Source organism: Acomys minous (genome assembly GCF_964271855.1).
Source record: "Acomys minous genome assembly, chromosome: 4".
NCBI classification, from domain to species: Eukaryota; Metazoa; Chordata; class Mammalia; order Rodentia; family Muridae; genus Acomys; species Acomys minous.
Window position 1 is genome coordinate 42,786,100 of NC_140486.1, and position 16,557 is coordinate 42,802,656.

The 16,557-nt window shown below is 45.2% G+C and overlaps 1 protein-coding gene across 2 annotated transcripts in view; it reads left to right on the plus strand.

The window, feature by feature from the left end:
- The window catches only part of DPYSL3 (dihydropyrimidinase like 3), a 111,247-nt gene that overhangs the window by 36,754 nt on the left and 57,936 nt on the right, over positions 1-16,557 (plus strand). Inside the window, exon 1 of one of the 2 annotated variants that reach the window (XM_084778254.1) lies at positions 11,903-12,137. The exons of the other annotated variant lie outside the window; for it this stretch is intronic. Coding sequence (XP_084634380.1) covers positions 12,099-12,137 — 39 coding nt within the window. The 5' untranslated portion in view covers positions 11,903-12,098. Of the gene's footprint in view, positions 1-11,902; positions 12,138-16,557 lie in introns of those variants that run through there. 2 annotated transcript variants of the gene reach the window in all.

Here is a 16,557-nt window from a genome sequence, read left to right on the forward strand (position 1 = left end):
GCTGAGAAATCACAGTTCAACCCCAAATACACAGCAGAGGTAGCAAACTGGAAGTAGGACAAGGGTATGAATTCTCAAAGCCACCCATATCTTCCCCAGTGATATACTTCCTCCAGCAAGAAAGTAGATCCAAACGTGTGTGTGTGTGTGTGTGTGTGTGTGTGTGTGTGTGTGTGTGTGTGTGTGACCAACTGGGGACTAAGTATTCAAATATGGGGGATATTTCTCATCCAAACTATCACACTTGTCTGACATAACATTATCCTTTGTCCACTCCTTTAAAATGACGAAAAAGGACATCTATTTGTTTCCCAACACCTGGAGCCTCGTGCTCACCTCAGCATACTCACTGAGCTGTTCTACCCATTTTACAGATGAGACAAGTAGGCTCATAAGATTTTGTTGAGGTTGTTAATTACGGTGGCAAAATGTTGAGAGCAGTTTAGAAAATCGAACTATGTCCTGGGTTTTGCCTCTTGTGTTCAGATGATTAAGAAAAAAGGCAGTGAGTAGATCTTCAAAGCTGTCTACGTTCTCTGCTTGAGACCCTGTGATTATTTAATCTTGGGCATCCTGAATACGGAAATGTAAAGTCTCTACTGGAATCAGAATACAGAGGTGGCTAACTCATTAATGAAGCATTCATCTGTTAATAAAACATGTATATAGGAGAGAGGCCTGATTCTTAGTCTACGCACTCTAGAAATTTTCTCAGTGTCACCTGGGGTAATTGTCTCATCCTGTTTCCTTGAAGATAGGTAGCGTTTAGCCCTAGAGCATTTACTGTAGCTAAGAACAGGAAACGAGAAGGGGGGGGAAAAACCCCCCGCACAGCCTGAGTTCCTTCCTGGAGACAGATAAGAAACCAGCAGAAGAGAATGGTGGCTGCAGCCTTGGGCTGTGCTTGGCTGGCCTGCTATTCTGAGTCTCCATTCAGGAGTGGGACTCATGCCCTTCATCTGGGAGAGTGCACTGCTGTGTGTGCTGAGGGCTCTGAATCCATTCACTGTGTTTCCATTCACTCCCTTGGATTCCTTCAATGGAGCACACAGAAGCTCCTGCGCATGTCCTGAAATAGGCTGTTAAAAGACAGCATCACTTAGAGATCCAGTCCTGTGATTTAGGGCTCCCATGTGTGAGTGTGCTGTCCTGGCGAGGAGGCAGGGCCTTACAGACAACTCACTGTTCCCCTGAGTCTAAAAGAGCATTTGCAATAAGGTAATGTAGGGTCTACACATGGCCTGATGCCAGAAACTCAGATGACTGCAAACCAGGCAGGTGGTGTAAAGAAATGGAAACCAGACCCTACAAAGGAAGCCAGCAGCAGACATTCCAGTGAGTTGAAGATATGCTTCACCAGATGGCATGTAGTGCCCGGGTGCTAATTTATCAGTGAGATCAAAGTTGACAGGGTCCTACATTTTTTAGACCTCTAAATGCACAAAGAGTGGTGCAAGACACCTGTTGTTCCAGCACCGGGGGTACTGAGTCAGGAGGATTGTGAGTTTGGGACTAACCTGGGCTGCATAGAGAGATCTTTATGTAAAAAGAAAACAAAAACAAACAAACAACAAAACAAAACAAACCCCAAAAGGTTAAAATAAATAAGAATTATAAACCTGAATAGACTGCTAAATTTAAAAAATAAATAAAATAAAATAAAATAAAAAGCTTCACTTCTTTTAAGCATCCGATGTCAATCTGCTGCAGCATTGGTTAGATTTCCCAGGAAGCAGATTCTGAAGACACTGTTCAGGAAGTTGATTAGGGAGTGTTCCTGGAGTTGCCCTCTGTTGAAGGGCAGGGGAAGGAAAGGAAAGTCCTGCTGGGCCCAGGGACAAGCCCAGCTATAATGTGTGTTAAATAGGGCTCCCCTTGAGGAGACAGGCAGGCCTGAAACTGGGATGGCGTGGCAGAGCCAACCCTGCCATCCATTAATTAGTCATTGGAATAAGCTGCCTTTGGTAGGCAACACTTATGTGACTCACACAGGCCACTTTTCCAGAAAGGGTTGACAGCTGAGGGTTGACTGCTGCCTGCCGAAGGGAGGACATTTTCTGTCTGAAGGATTGGGAGGAGCTTCGGTGTCTGTGACAGATAACAAGCAAGGCAAGTGCTTTACTGAGCCAACCCCTCTGCCTCCTACATTTACTTCTTTGTGTAAATTCTGAAAGAAACTTCTCCAGGTTTTAGATGTCTCCTCTCCCTGGGGTCTCATAGCCTCCCCTCCACAGCTGAGCTTAGACCACGACGATGTCCATTATTGTCTTTAACCAACCATTCCAGATTCTCCTCACGCATAGCTGGATCAAGTGGCTCGCCTGGTGTGAGGATCAGACACTTTGAGAAGTCAGAGCCCTGCTTGTTCATGTGCCATCAAAGTTGGGCAACTTGTCACCCTGTCCCCAGGGTCTAGCAGCAGTCTCACCTTTTCCTGACAGGGTCCTACTATGATGTTGGCTCCCCTCGCCCCCCCCCCCCACACACACAATGCAGGTAGAAGTTTCAACTTGCAGTTCAGTAGCACCTGTGCTCTGCTCTCTGCTGGAAATATTTATTGCTCCTTTTGTGAAAAGGGCGGGGGTGACGCCTTTAATCCAGCACTCAGGAGACAGAGACAGCGGGGCGGAGCTCTATGATTTCCGGCCCAGCCTGGTCTACAGAATGAGTTCCAGGACAGCCAAGGCTACACAGACAAACCCTGACTCAAAAAGAAGAAGGAGGAGGAGGAGGAGGAGGAGGAGGAGGAGGAGGAGAAGAAGAAAGAAAGAAAGAAAGAAAGAAACGAAGAAAAAAAAAACCTCAAAACAAACAAACAAAAAACCCAATAGCCCAGAATCTCACAAATAAGAAGTATATATCTCCCAGGTGGTTCTGGAAGTGAAGGTAAAAAGGGCCAACCTTCTTCCTGCTTTAGTTCTTATAACCATTTTTTGTCATCTTTACGGATCCAGTATCATTTAAGGACATTAATAGAGAATTACATTGTTTCCTGGAAGTTACTGTCCTATATTTCCTAGATATTATCTCAGAATGATGTGGTCGTGTGGTATTTGTCATAGCTCATGACCATGTGGCCTTTCTTGCATCCCGTTTGCTATTACCCGCACCTTCTGTTATGGTGTGATATTACATGGGGGTTTCGTGCCAGTACATCAGTCGTTCCTGAGGCTGTCATAGCGTCATCTTTGACATCCAGGAAACAAGAAAACCAAGTCCATACTAGAAATGTTTAATTCCATAAAGATGAATCACTGTATTTTCAGATGTATTGAACTTGTAACCAAGTGGCTGTCTGTATCTTTGCCAGATGGTAGCTATTTGGGAACCAACCAGTATTGTTCTCTGTTGCTGGCAAGGTGAACACTGATTGCAACAGTAACTGGTTAGCATTGATGAGTGGGTGTTGGCTTCATGCAGATCCTCTTTCCCTATCACGGAGTCTCCTCCACTGATGTTCCCATTGTGGTATTGATGTGGCTGAAGACAGTCTGGCTAATGTCAACTGACAATCACTTTATCTATCTTGGTGTTTAGTACCTCTTTCTGAATGAATGTTCCATGGAATATAAAAACATCTAGTATATAATAGATCTTCACTCCTGCTACCCATCCAAACGGGCATACCCATATGCATCTATCAAAAGCTTTTTTTTTTTTTTGACTTTTCTCTTTTCAGGCCCCAGTCAACACTGCTCAGGAGTCTATACATTCTCTCTTGAGGTGTTTTTCCCTCCATACAGAGAGGATGGCCAGGTGTACAGCCTAAAACTGTGGGAAAGTATCTCTTCACTGCTGCCTGTCAGGACACTCCTGCATGGAGCCATCATATGTCTATTTTCGTTTTGTTCTACATGCCAAAATGAGCTATTTAAAGACAAAGCCCATGTGTTTTCTTCCTCCACCTTCTGATTGTAAAAGGCCATCAGAGCATACAGATAGGAAGGTACTTAGCAGCAGAGGTGGATGACACGGGAAAGGATGACCTGTTTGTCTGGCTGACTTGTGCCTTTCACCTCCACTCAGGGCCGTGTTGGATATTACCAATGGATATATGTCCATCGGTAATTAATTGCTGATGGGACCGAATCATTGTACGCTATCTTTGGTCTAATGGAACCTAGTTCACGATGGGCTTCTGGCTGCTGGCCTGTTGTCTCTGCTAAAACTTTTCTCTCCCTTGGGGTCCAGTACCATTCAAAGGATCTAATTTTCAGTTAAGGTATATCTCTCTTATACCAGAGTCAGAAGGATATACATTATCATCCTCCCACTAGAATGTATATAGCCTCCAAGTGGCACCTTTTACCATCCCGTTACTACAGGAGGTATTAGGTCTTACTGCCTACGCGGCTGGCCTAGTTTGTATTGCAGCTACATCATGCTGTGGAGCCATTTCTTATTCTAGACACCAATCAAAGGAGAAATATTTTGCATGAGTGGGTCTTAATAATTTTTAGGTATGAAACGTGTTGTTTCTAAAAACCTGGGGACATTTACCAGGCTGTGTAGAAAACAACTGTAGCTGGGTGCAATGATCCATCCTCTACTCTGGGGGTACTGGGTGGAGAAGCACCGGACGCTCTCTCTAGGGTTCATCTGTCTTACCAAAAGCACCAGTGCACTTGTGACTTCTTACTCACTTACTCAGACTTGTATCGTGCCATCAGTAAGTTGCACCACTTAGATGCTCAAGTTGATCAGCAGCCTAGGTCGTTCACACTGTGTGGTGATGGGGAGAAACAGAGTTAGTAGAATCTGGGGTGAGGACTGTTACTGCAACTGCCGTGTGTTTCAAGAGTGTGTAAAGTGCTTCTGGTCCCTCTTTCTAACATAAAGCCACCCATTTGCTAGAGTAATGGTTCTACACAATAGACTTGAATCCATGACAGCCTGCTCTAGAAAAACTCTCCAGTGCTGCCCAATAACCTTACCACTCCTCCTCTTATTCCTTTCCAACTCTCCTCCGACTTCTCCTGTAATCTCTAGTAGACTGTCTGAGTGGATGGCACAGAAAATACACGTCACAAGAGAATTTCCATGAACTACCTCCTCAAAATGACCTATCTGTCTGTCCCAGCAAGTGTGTACTCCAGCGACTGCGGAGGAGCCATTGGCTTCCTAGCTTAGGACAGGCCTTCCACTTGAACACTAGGTGTCACCTGTGCTGCCTGTTCAAGAATTCCATGAAAATTTTCTCTTATGTCTTCAGTGCCTCCTTACTGATTCGGCCATCTGAAATGCATTCTTTTTTGCTGAATTATCATCCACTTTATGTGCTAGTTACTGCTCTATTTCCTTCTCTCTGCTTACAGTAAAGTCTTTTGAAATAGTTGTCTGTGTTAGATGCCTGCAAATTCTACTTCAATTGTCTCCTAAAAAGACTCTAGGGAGGTCTTGCCCCAAATCACAGGAGACCCACTCTGGCACATGTAGGTATCCAGTAAACATTGCTTTAATAACTTTTTCAAGTGGTCCTGGGAATGAGACCTAGAGCTGTGCACATTCTAAGCCACTTCTTTAGCACTAAACCAACATAAGCAATGCTCCAGTAACTTCATAAGCCTCACCTATAACACACACACACACACACACACACACACACACACACACACACACACACACGCAATGCACACACACGTGTACACACGCACAAACACATACACATGCATACTTCTCCCACATAATACTGGAAGATGGGTAGTAAGGTGCTCATCTTGGAGTTACTCTGGTCAAAGTTGTTATGATCTTGAAAGTATTCTCACCCAGTGAGAAGTTAATTCTCTGCTATCTTCACCTTAGATTTGTTTTTAAAGGTGAACACAATCTGTTTGCCTTGACATTCAGGACATCACACCCTCGTGATGGTGTCACTTTCTTACCCACACTTATTGGTCCCTCTCCAGTGCTGTTGCTTTAAGACACCTACAGATTCTAATCTCAACTGCTCATCTGCCTTCTCAGCTTGTCCCTTGGATATTTAATAGTGATGTTCACAGACCCATTTCTGATTTTCCCATCTACGTCTCATTCTTTCCACAGATGTCCCGTGCCAGTTTCATCTGCTCAACTGGACTAGACATGAAAGGAAATTTCCCCTTTGCCCACTAAGGTTTACAGGACTAAACTGACAGGTTAATTAGAAAAAAAAGACTTGCATTTATGATGTGCACAGAGGCAATTATGATGTAATTGTGCACTAGATGTACGTGATTCAGATACTTGTGTGCTCTGATTCTGTGGGAGATGGGGAGAGTAGGGGTTGCAGAGAACTTTTAAAGAACTAGCTAATAATTTTGAGGGAAACTAAATCAGATCTGGAGAGCACAGAGTGGCCAAGGACAAAGTCTGTAGGACACAGAGAGTAGACGATGGAGTTCTATTGACACTAAAATAGGCACATGTGCAAAAGAACATTCAAGTGCAGTGACAAACTTCAGCATTTCTTTCTATCATATGAGGTTCATCTTTAGTTAATAACATTTAGGTTAGAAGACTAAAGACAAGTCTCTTTGCCTTGGTAGATGTTAGCTGGCCAGGAAGACGGGGAACTTTACAGAAATCTTTACAAGCCTTGCCAACAGGGAAGAAGCAAGTGAAGGCCTCTATTTGGAATTGGGGCCTGAAATATCTTGACCCATCAAAGCATTCATTATTGGGACCTAGTTTTCTGAAGCCCAACAGCAGCCTTACCTTCCCTGAGTTGCTCATAACCCAGTCACATCCATCAGTACATATTGATGGCTTTACTTTAGAAGACACCTCATATGAGACTGTGTTTCCTGTTCCTCTGTTATCTTGGTACAAGCTGGCATCAAGTCACAGGGGCTCTGGTGGCGCCTGCGTGTAAACTCCTCTTCAAACTCTCAATGAATTTACGCAACTTCCTCTTCCGCTTTCTAATGTGGCTCCAATGTACTGGCAACCATTTAAACAGTATATAAAGGATATTCTCAGATCACCTCTTTTCTTAGGATGCAAGCTTCATGAGAGAAGGGATTTTTGTTTGCTTTGTTTAAATATTTGTATTCCTTTTCTCTTGGAATCATGACATAACTTAATTCCATGTTGGTTGAATTATGTGATAAATCATCGTAAAATCCCCTCCACTGTGAGGTAGGTAACACAATCTTCAATTTAGGGAAAAAGAAACTGTCTTACTTCCTGTCCTATTGCTAGGAGGAGACACCACAACTAAGGCCACTCTTATTAGAGAAAGCTTTTTATTGGAGATTTACAGTTTCAGAAGGTGAGCCATAAACCAGGTGGCACACACTTTTTATCCCAGCACTTGGGAGGCAAAAGCAGGTGGATCACTGTGAATTCAAGGCCAGCCTGGTCTACAGAGTGAGTGTGGGACAGGCAAGGCTACACAGAGAGACACTGTCTTGGAAATCCCCGCCCCCCCCCCCCAAAATGAACGTGAGCCATATGGTGGGAAGCATGGGGGCACATAGGCAGGCGTGGTGCTGGAGAAATAGCTGAGAGCTTTACATCCTGGTCCAGAGGCAGAAGGAAGAGAGGAACACTACACCTGGCATGTGATTTGGAAACCTCACAGCCCATTATCAATGACACACTTCCTCCAACAAGGACACACCTCCTCCTCCTTCTCAAACAGGCCCACTAACTATGGACAAAGCGTTACAATATATGAGCTGAGGGGAGGCATTTTTATTCAAACCACTATGGAAAGCAGGGTTGCAAAAGAAGAACAGAACTGGTGGAAAGTCTATAAAAACAGAAAACGAGCACATTGGCCTGTGGTCCAGTCTCCTTTTACTTCCAAGTCTGGGTCTTAAGCAACATACTCTTCTAGACCCTATTTCATGCTTCTTCCTTGGAATCCAATATCAAAACCTTTCAAAATTCCTAAATAAAACAACGTTTAATTTTCTGTGGCTGTGACAAAACACAATAACCAAAGCAACTTGTATAGAAAAAGGGGTGTACTTGTGCCCACCTGTGACATACTTCCTCCAACACAGCCATTCCTCCCAAGCCTCCCCAGATGCCACCACCAGCTGGGTGCCTAGCATTTAAATGCAAGATACCATGGGGGGGACATCTCATTCAAACCTGTAACCAAGCCTTTGGCCTTCTCTACGGGCTTTGGTGTAAGCTTTTTTCAAAGCCCTGGCCTCCTAATCAGTGTTCACGGACAAGATATATTCAGTTATTCTTTGGACTATATGTTGCCTTGGAATTTTCGGGTTCCATCATGTTAGCAAAAATGATTCTCCACTATCCCGAATTGAATCTAGAGTCAGGAAACCACAATATGATCCAGAGAGAATAAAAACTAATATTTTAAAATCTAGATTCCAAGTCTATGGAATAATTACAGGAAAACCATGCCACACATATAGTGTTTCTTGAGGAAGATGTATTTTTTTTTAAATCTTAATTGACTTTTTTTTTCAGAAGTTTCAATCATCAGGGACCTAATTGAGCCACTCAGGGAATAATGTCAGTACATTTCCTGCTCTCAATGAGTCTGCATCCTCTAGAGGGGAAGAAATCTATTTCTCAGCAATAATACCAAGTGTTACATTAATATGCCACATGTTAAAAAGTACTGTGAGAGTGGATAAGTCAGAAAAGGGCTAGTATTGACAGGTCATGTTCTTCTGAATGAAAGTGGGAAGTGAGTTATATAAATGGAGTGCTACCATTCATCTAACTCTACCACCTAGAAAAATGACAGTCTACAGTCAGTACAAGATAAACACTGGGGAAATATTGTGGGGCTGTGCTAATAAGGAGAGATGTTGCCGAGCTCTGGCAAGAGTTGTTCCTGTAAGCTGACAGAGCTTGACAGTGAGAGAGAGGGATCTAAGTCTGGGTGCATTTAAAGGCAATAACTGACCATATTTGCTAGAAGACTGAGAGCAAGGGTTGACGTGCGACTGATGGAGCAGAGTCAAGATGAAGGGAAACCTTTGGTCTGAGCAGCTAGAATAAAGTAACCATTGGCTGAAGTTTTGGGGTGTGGCAGGTTTGGAGTTTCTTTGGGACCTACATCAAGTCTCTTATTCCTATGTGTCCGAGTTTCTCTGTCTCACAGTTTCCTGAGAAACTTAAAGCCAAGTCCTGCTGTGTAACCAAGGAAAGGCATTCTGAATCCTTCTGTGGAAAACATCACGCTAATTCCACTGCTTTCTTGGCCAGACACAGAGGCAGCCTGAATTGATGGTTGTCTTGACTTTCATATTCCGGGAATAGCCAATGAAGGCTTTTTTTTTTCCTTCTTCTTCAAATTCATTCTGGAGGCTTTATTTTAAGAAAGAGGAAGATGATTGAAGGGGACAGCGTAACGGAAGAATTGTTTGTTGTGTAGTTCTGATGATGGCAACAGCTTGAACCAATTAGTTGGTTATTACACATTCCTATGCATGGGCTGTCACAGCAGCAGATCTCAGGAACACATCAGAATTCCTACTGACCGTGGCCTCTGGCATGTAATCTTGACCTCGACGGGTTTAGTAAACTCTTGTGATTTAAAACAGCACACATACACAACCATGATCACCAAGTGGTTAAAAAAAATGTGGCGGGGATCTAGTAAAGAATGTCCTGGATTTCAATAACAGTATCCAAGGTGATAATTCGAATGCAAGAAAGGTAAAGAAACCCACGAAGTGAACAAAAATGAGAGAATGAAGTAAGGAGGATAAAAGAGAAGACGAGGAGAAGGAAAAGGAGAAGGAAGGGAGTAAAAATAAGAATAGCAGTAGTAGTATATATTTAAGATTGTAAGCATTTGGTACTTATCTTTGTTTTTCCTGCGTAACTGTATCAAGATTTCTTCCAGAAAGAGTTAAGTTTGGAACAGTAAAATCTAGAAGAGACAGACACACACACACACACACACACACACACACACACACACACACACACACCATCCTGCACAGTGTCATAGCATGAAGTTAATTTACTCTTTGCTGTAAATATAACACTATTCATTTTCAGATCAGTCTGAGAATGCTTTGGATCTCCCAAACTCCTGGCTAGTGGTTTTAGTATCTATTATATAAGACCAACCCAATATGTTTAGGGCCTTTCTTTGACCCAGTCTTTTCTCTCTTTCTTTTTTCTTTCTGTCTTATGTCTTGCAAAAGAATTCAAGGTGGTGACCTTTGCTTGGCACTCCTCCTCTTGGCCAGAAATAAACTGAAGATTGTTGCAACTTTTCCTTTGAAAAAAAAATTGCATTCAGAGCCAGGCGTGGTGGCACACAGCACTTGGGAGGCAGAGGCAGGCAGATCGAGTCCACCCTGGACTACAAAGCAAGTCCAGGACAGCCAAGGCTACACAGAGAAACCCTGTTTTGAAAACAAACAAACAAAATCAAACCCCCCTCAAAAAAAAAAAAAGATAAAAAGGAAGAAAATTGCATTCAGTCCAATTGCATTGACTAACTTTCCAGAGAAGGGAGTGTTTCAGGCAGTTAGTGTGCCCTTTGATTGCGTGTTCAGGCTAGCTCATTTCCAGCTTATGAAAAGCAGAAGTTATGGCATTCAGAACTCTCTTTCTGTAGCTGCTCTGTTGCAAGAAAATCCTCAATTTAATGACAAGATGTCAAGAAGTGTGGCTGGAGGGCCTGCCTGTAGCAATGTCAATGTCAGATCCTAACAAAATGAATCATACCTAATGACACGCATGGAATTCCCGGCTAGTGCAACATTTGGGCTGAGAATTGGAGAGCTGGGGTGGTGATAGGAGATTTAAGATTCCTAATTTCTGCATAGCAAGGCAATTTTTAGATATTATTTCAATTGTATGTTTGGTTTGTTTGTTTGTTTGTTTTGTTTTGTTTTGAGGGGGTAAGCCACCTCCCAACACTGTTCAGATTCTCATCCACAGTGGCCTCTCTAGTTTCTCTTGGCCCTTTCCAAGTAGCTAAAAGAGTGAAAGAGCTTCAAAAGGCACCTCTTTCACTCTTCTAAGTTGTGTCTTTCAACAATCAATTCGGGATTTCGCGCTGCACACCTGGCTGGTTGCTCAAAGGCAGCAACATTGTCAAAAGAAGTCCCACTCACAAATCCATGGCTACACACTGGAAGGTGCACGGTTTCTATCTTCCCACTGTAGGGGTTTTCTCTGCCTTTTGCCTACAGAGCAGCACAATGCTCTTTCTTGAGCTGCGAGAGTCAGGCAGAGAGTGTTTTTTAAATACAGGGAACAAGCAAGAAACTGTGCCCCTCCCACAGTCCATCTCCCGAATGAATTTACTTTACATTTTTAAAAGCATATGTTCCTGGTCTAGGAGCAGCAAACACTGAGTTAGGTTGTATAAAGTCTGACCAGGTCTCTGCTCTCCAAAGGGCTGTGCCTGCTGTTTACAAATATCCCAGGAGCAGCAGAGGCGCCGCCCAGCCTAAACAAAGGCGGCGGCGCCACACTCAGTCCGCTAGTGGCAGAGGACAGCAGACTCCTAGAAGGGAGTCCGTTGTATTTCCTTTTTAAAAAGCATAGTCCCGAGGATGGGAGATCGGTGTAGGGACTGATGGGAGGCGTGGGTGTTCGAGGGGCTTGGCCCTGGAGGTGCGAGAGCCACTAGCCCAGCTTTGCCCGCGACTGCAGCATCCTTGTCCGGAAAAGTCCCTCGCGCCCTCTAGTGGCCGAGGAGCGGGCTGGCTCCGCAGAGCTATCAAGTAGAGGGCGGGGTGGGAGAGGGGGAGGTTAAAAAAAAAAAAGAAAAAGAAAAAGTGGGTGAGGCAGATGCAAAGAAGAAAATCAATAGGGATAAGGGAGAAGAGGGAGGAGTCTCAGATCAGCCATTCCTGCCTTACGGGGTCCCAGCTGGCACCACAAAAGAAAAAACAAAAAAGAAACCCCAAGCCGGGCGTGAACGCCAGTGGAGGAGGGTGCGAGTGGCGGGGGGCGGGTCGGGGCGAAGGGGGACCAGGGAGATTTACTATTGTCTCTGGCAGCCGCCGCGGGAGCCTGGGAGGGGGGCGGAGGCGAGAGGAGGCGGCGGCACCGGCCAGTGCACCATTCGCTCCACCTGATCTGGGTCGCTGTGCGCTGAGCCAGGCGCGGAAGCAGCAGCAGTAGCAGCGAGGCAGGCATCCCCTGCAGCCAGCGCCGCCACCATGTCCTACCAGGGCAAGAAGAACATCCCGCGGATCACGGTGAGTCCGCCGGTGGCTCCACGCGGGCTGCGGGCAGGGCGTCTTGGATGCCAATGGCGTACCCAGCCGGGTCCCCCGGGAAATAGGGACCCGGCGTGGTCCGGGTGCTGGAGTGCAGCGGTCAGTCTAGACGGCGCGGACGGCGCCACGCTGATGCAGCGACCCGGGGGCTTGAGGAAATCAAAACAAAGAGGAAAACCTTAAACACTAACGCGGAGAACTTCGGGTTGTTTGTCCTTTTCCACCGCCGAGAGCGCTTGGCTCACGGGGCTCCGCCGATGGTAGCCTCGCCTGGGGCGGCGGCGAGGGTGGGGGTGGGTGAGGGAATGCTCCGGCAGCTTGAGGTGTGCTTTTTGTTGGTGGATCCTTTTGGCTCGGGCAGGGTATGAGATGACACCTTTCTCCACTGGTACTTGGCAGCCGGACCGCGCCCCTCTCCTAGCTCTGGCCATACAGTTTTGATCCCAGAGCCTCCGAGAGGGCGCTGTGGGAGCCTGGACTACCAGTCCTCCGAGGTGGTGGTGGTGGTGGTGGGGAGGGTAATACCCTCCTTTCCCACATATAGGTTTGGGTGTGTCAGATACCAGGCTCAATAGCTAACGTGGCTGCAATGAATATGATCGACTTTATTTTCACCTTAATTGTGTACCTTTCTTATGCCCTTCCTATTCCTTGTGCCAGGGAAAGCTGGGTTTTCAGAGAACATTTTAGTTTGCAGTTGCACATAAACAGAGTGCATGCGGTGTCCAAGTGCCATTGTGTGCTAGACTGAGCCACCACCGACTGGCTGGTGTCTTACTCTAAGTGTGGCACCTAGGGCGGGGTAGAGAAGGGTATGTGCCTTTATCACCTTCTGAAAAGACCCGTTCACCAGCTTCCAGTTAGGTGCTGTCCTGGACAAAACACTTCGCCCAGCCTGAGATTCCTCCCTGATGAGTTGACTCGATGCCCCGATTAGTGGGGACATGTGCTAGTCTGGGATGGCATTAAACCAAAAAAAAAAAAAAAAAAAAAAGCAAGCGCCAGTGACATTTGGTAGCTTAGCAAGAAACACTATCGATGTATTGAGTAAGTGTGTGTGTGTGTGTGTGTGTGTGTGTGTGTGTGTGTGTGTGTGTGGTGTTAGAGGAATGGGTGGCTACTCCATCTTTGCAAGGGGAACAAAGGAAGTGATAGCTGGCCTCTGGGAGGCTCTGCAGCTGCCCCTCGGGCCGACTTCTACCTGCCACCTACTTAACTTGTAGGGATCTGCCAAGATTTTGCCACGAGCCTGACTCGTGTACTTGTTCCTCTTCCGTTTGGAACACCGCGTGCAGCTGCAGTGAATGACTTTCTTCAAGCCCCTACAGCACCGCATTGTTCAGGGGCTTACGCCTACCGCTGTGGCGTCTCACCTTCAGCACCCAGCTGAGCCCTACTTCACTTTGTGACAATTGCACCCTACCTCTACCAGCTGGCCACCTGATCCCAGGGAAGAAACACTCCCCAGGGAGAATAGTTGAGCTGGGCAGGGATCCGTTTGCCTGGCAGAGGCTTTGAGCCTAATGAGTGTATTCCTGTATCACTACCTGACAGCATTCCCTCTCCAGTTCGGAGAAAACATTATGTGGCTTTAGCAGTGTCGGGGTTTGCCTCGTACCAGTTGCCTTTGCAAGGAGATGTAGAAGGTATCACCAAAAAGAGTCTAGTTGGGAATCTCAGCTTCATTTTTACATTGGTTTCTTTGATGAAGTGGCTAGGACCACATCCCTCTTGGTACTGCAGCTGGAGCCTTTGCTGCACGCCACATATTTACACCCAGTGTGCACTTGCCAAATCTCCTTTTGGGGACAGGCAGAGAACCATTGCCCACCTCTTCCAATTTTTAAAGGCTTCAGACCCAGCCTGTGACATGGCATTGAGGACCACACCCATCCTTCTAGGTATCATGTAGGCCACCTTTAAGGAAAGAAAAGACATTTAGGCAGTATAGTTTGCCTTAAGAACCATAGGGACTGTGGCCGGGCCGTGCCCTCTTCTTGGGAGTGAGCTTGTAAGGGGTCCCCTTTTGTCTCTGCTTGGATGCTCTTCCCTGGGGTACTCCCTTCATTTTCAGTGTGGCTCCTGTTCTTTCTCTGTGCATGGGCGTGGTGCTACATGCAGCCTGTGCTGGAAGCTGGAGCTGTGTCTCCCGCAGCTGGAACAGGACTGGACAGTGGGTGTAAATTTCTTCAAGCCAGGCTGCCTGGCAGTCATTGTTAAAACCAGGCTGATGACAAGGAGGGCATGGCAGGAGGCGGGGTCGGTCTCTGGGGATAAGGAATCCATTTTCAGATTTTTCTCATGCTTTGTGCTTGCGTTTCTGCGAACAGGGATCTTTCGTAGAATAAAATATCTTTGTGTGTTTGTATCACTATAAACCACAAGTATTAAAAAACCTTTCCTAGACATAGATAAAAATATAAAAATACAGATACAGTTTTACATAGACTGAAAACTGAAAATGTGATTAAAGATATAAATATAACATGTGTTCCCCACTGTTGATATTGATTCATTTTTAAAATGCTAGCTTCTAAAATTCGAGTTAAATATTCTAGTCCTTTCTTCTTTTCTGTTAAGGCAGCCCCACCCAGTAGCTCAAGTGTCACTATAGGCTGAAAACTGAAGGAGGCAGTCTTCCCTGGGCCTGACTCACCTGCCGCCATTCTTGGTTGAGAGTGGGTTGGTTTTTTTGTTTTGTTTTGTTTTGGTTTTTTTTGTTTTGTTTTGTTTTGTTTTGTGGTTTTTGATAGTTTGTTTGTTTGTTTGTTGTTTTAATGCTTTCCTCCTTCTGCCTGCTTTTGCTGGTCTCCTGAGCTGGAAGAATGTCTGCTCTCAAGTGTACATTGGTTTCCTGGGGGCAGCAGGGTTGGCTGTTGCTGGTGGACCTGGCATAGGGTTTTCCTTGTGAAAAAGCTCAGGCTTGGGTCTTATTTTGCATTTTCAGGGCAGCAAGGTGAACCATCTTTTCCACCTCAACACCTACCCTTGATTCTCAGGTTCAGACACCCGTCATTCTGGGATGCTCAACAGATTGGGCAAGAGATCTTCTAGCTCCACTGTCTCGCACAATGATGCACCTAATATCGGCTGAATGAGTGGATGATTAAAAATGTCTCCTAATCTACCTATTGGGTATCATTTTGTTCCAGTATTGTGCTGTGTGCTCTGCATGTTTTTCCCATTCAAGCCCAGAATCAATACAGCCTGACAGTATACTTAGCTATATTTTAGGGATTAAAAAGAAAACTTTAAAAATCTGTTTCTTATAGCTATTATATGCCATAAAAAAATAAAGATAGATTTGGAATTATATCTAACACTTCAATTTTGGAGAATTTTTTTTTATGGTAACAGTCAGTCATTTTCTTTCTCTGATATAAACTCCAACTTGAAACTGACCACAGGAGTGGGAAGACCCCTGAAGCCTGGGTAACAGTGCTTTCTGATCATTTTCTGTTTTAAGCATCAACAGAAAACCCTTCATAGTTTAGAATGTGGAAACCTAGGTAGAGCAAGTCAGTTGTTCAGAGCTACCCAACAAGAGTTTGGAGGAAAAGCTGGAAATCATGCTTATGGCTTATCCAACTTCAAAGTCAATTTTATGCACATGCTGCCTCCCAGAGACACATAAAGAGCCCCAGAATCCATCTCTCTCCCCTCTCCTCCCCCTCCCTTCCCTTCCCCTGCTCTCCTCATCTCTTCTCCCCCTCCTCCCCAAGATAAACCACCAAGAGGTGCCTTTTCCCAACAACTATTTCCAGCAACAAATAAAATAGATAGTGTCTTGTAGGTAACTACAATTTCTGATTTCTGGAAGTTGGGTTACCTGCGTGATCCATGGACATTGCTGGGTCACAGACCTCAGAACAGCAGCTGGCAGTTTTAATCTAGAGCATAGAGCCTGAGTTCTAAGTTCTTGCTGGAAAGAGGACTATGGTCAGGCTGTAAGATCCATGGCAATTACCTTTTCCTTCCTTCCTTCCTTCCTTCCTTCCTTCCTTCCTTCCTTCCTTCTTTCCTTCCTTCCTTTCTTTAATAAAAGAGTCCAGTGAACTGGAGGGGTACCTGTGGCCTTTGGCCTGGGGACTTGGCTTTGAGGAAGGAGCCAGTACAATCGTCCCCTCCCTAAATGCAGGCATCTGTGTATCCCTTGTGGTTCAGTGGGTATGACTTAATGGGAAGAAAATATTAGGAGGTAGAGAATTAGAGTTTGGAGACCAAGCAATGGAGCCTGCCTTATCCAAGTAAGGCATCCTGGAAGGGAAATTCCAGAGAGAAAGACAGATAAAGTCTTAAACACTTAGGAATGGAAAGCATTTGAGCTATCTAATTGTGGAAATGTTGACACAGGTCATGCCTGGGGTATCTGTTTTGTTCCTTTATATTCTGAGCAGGT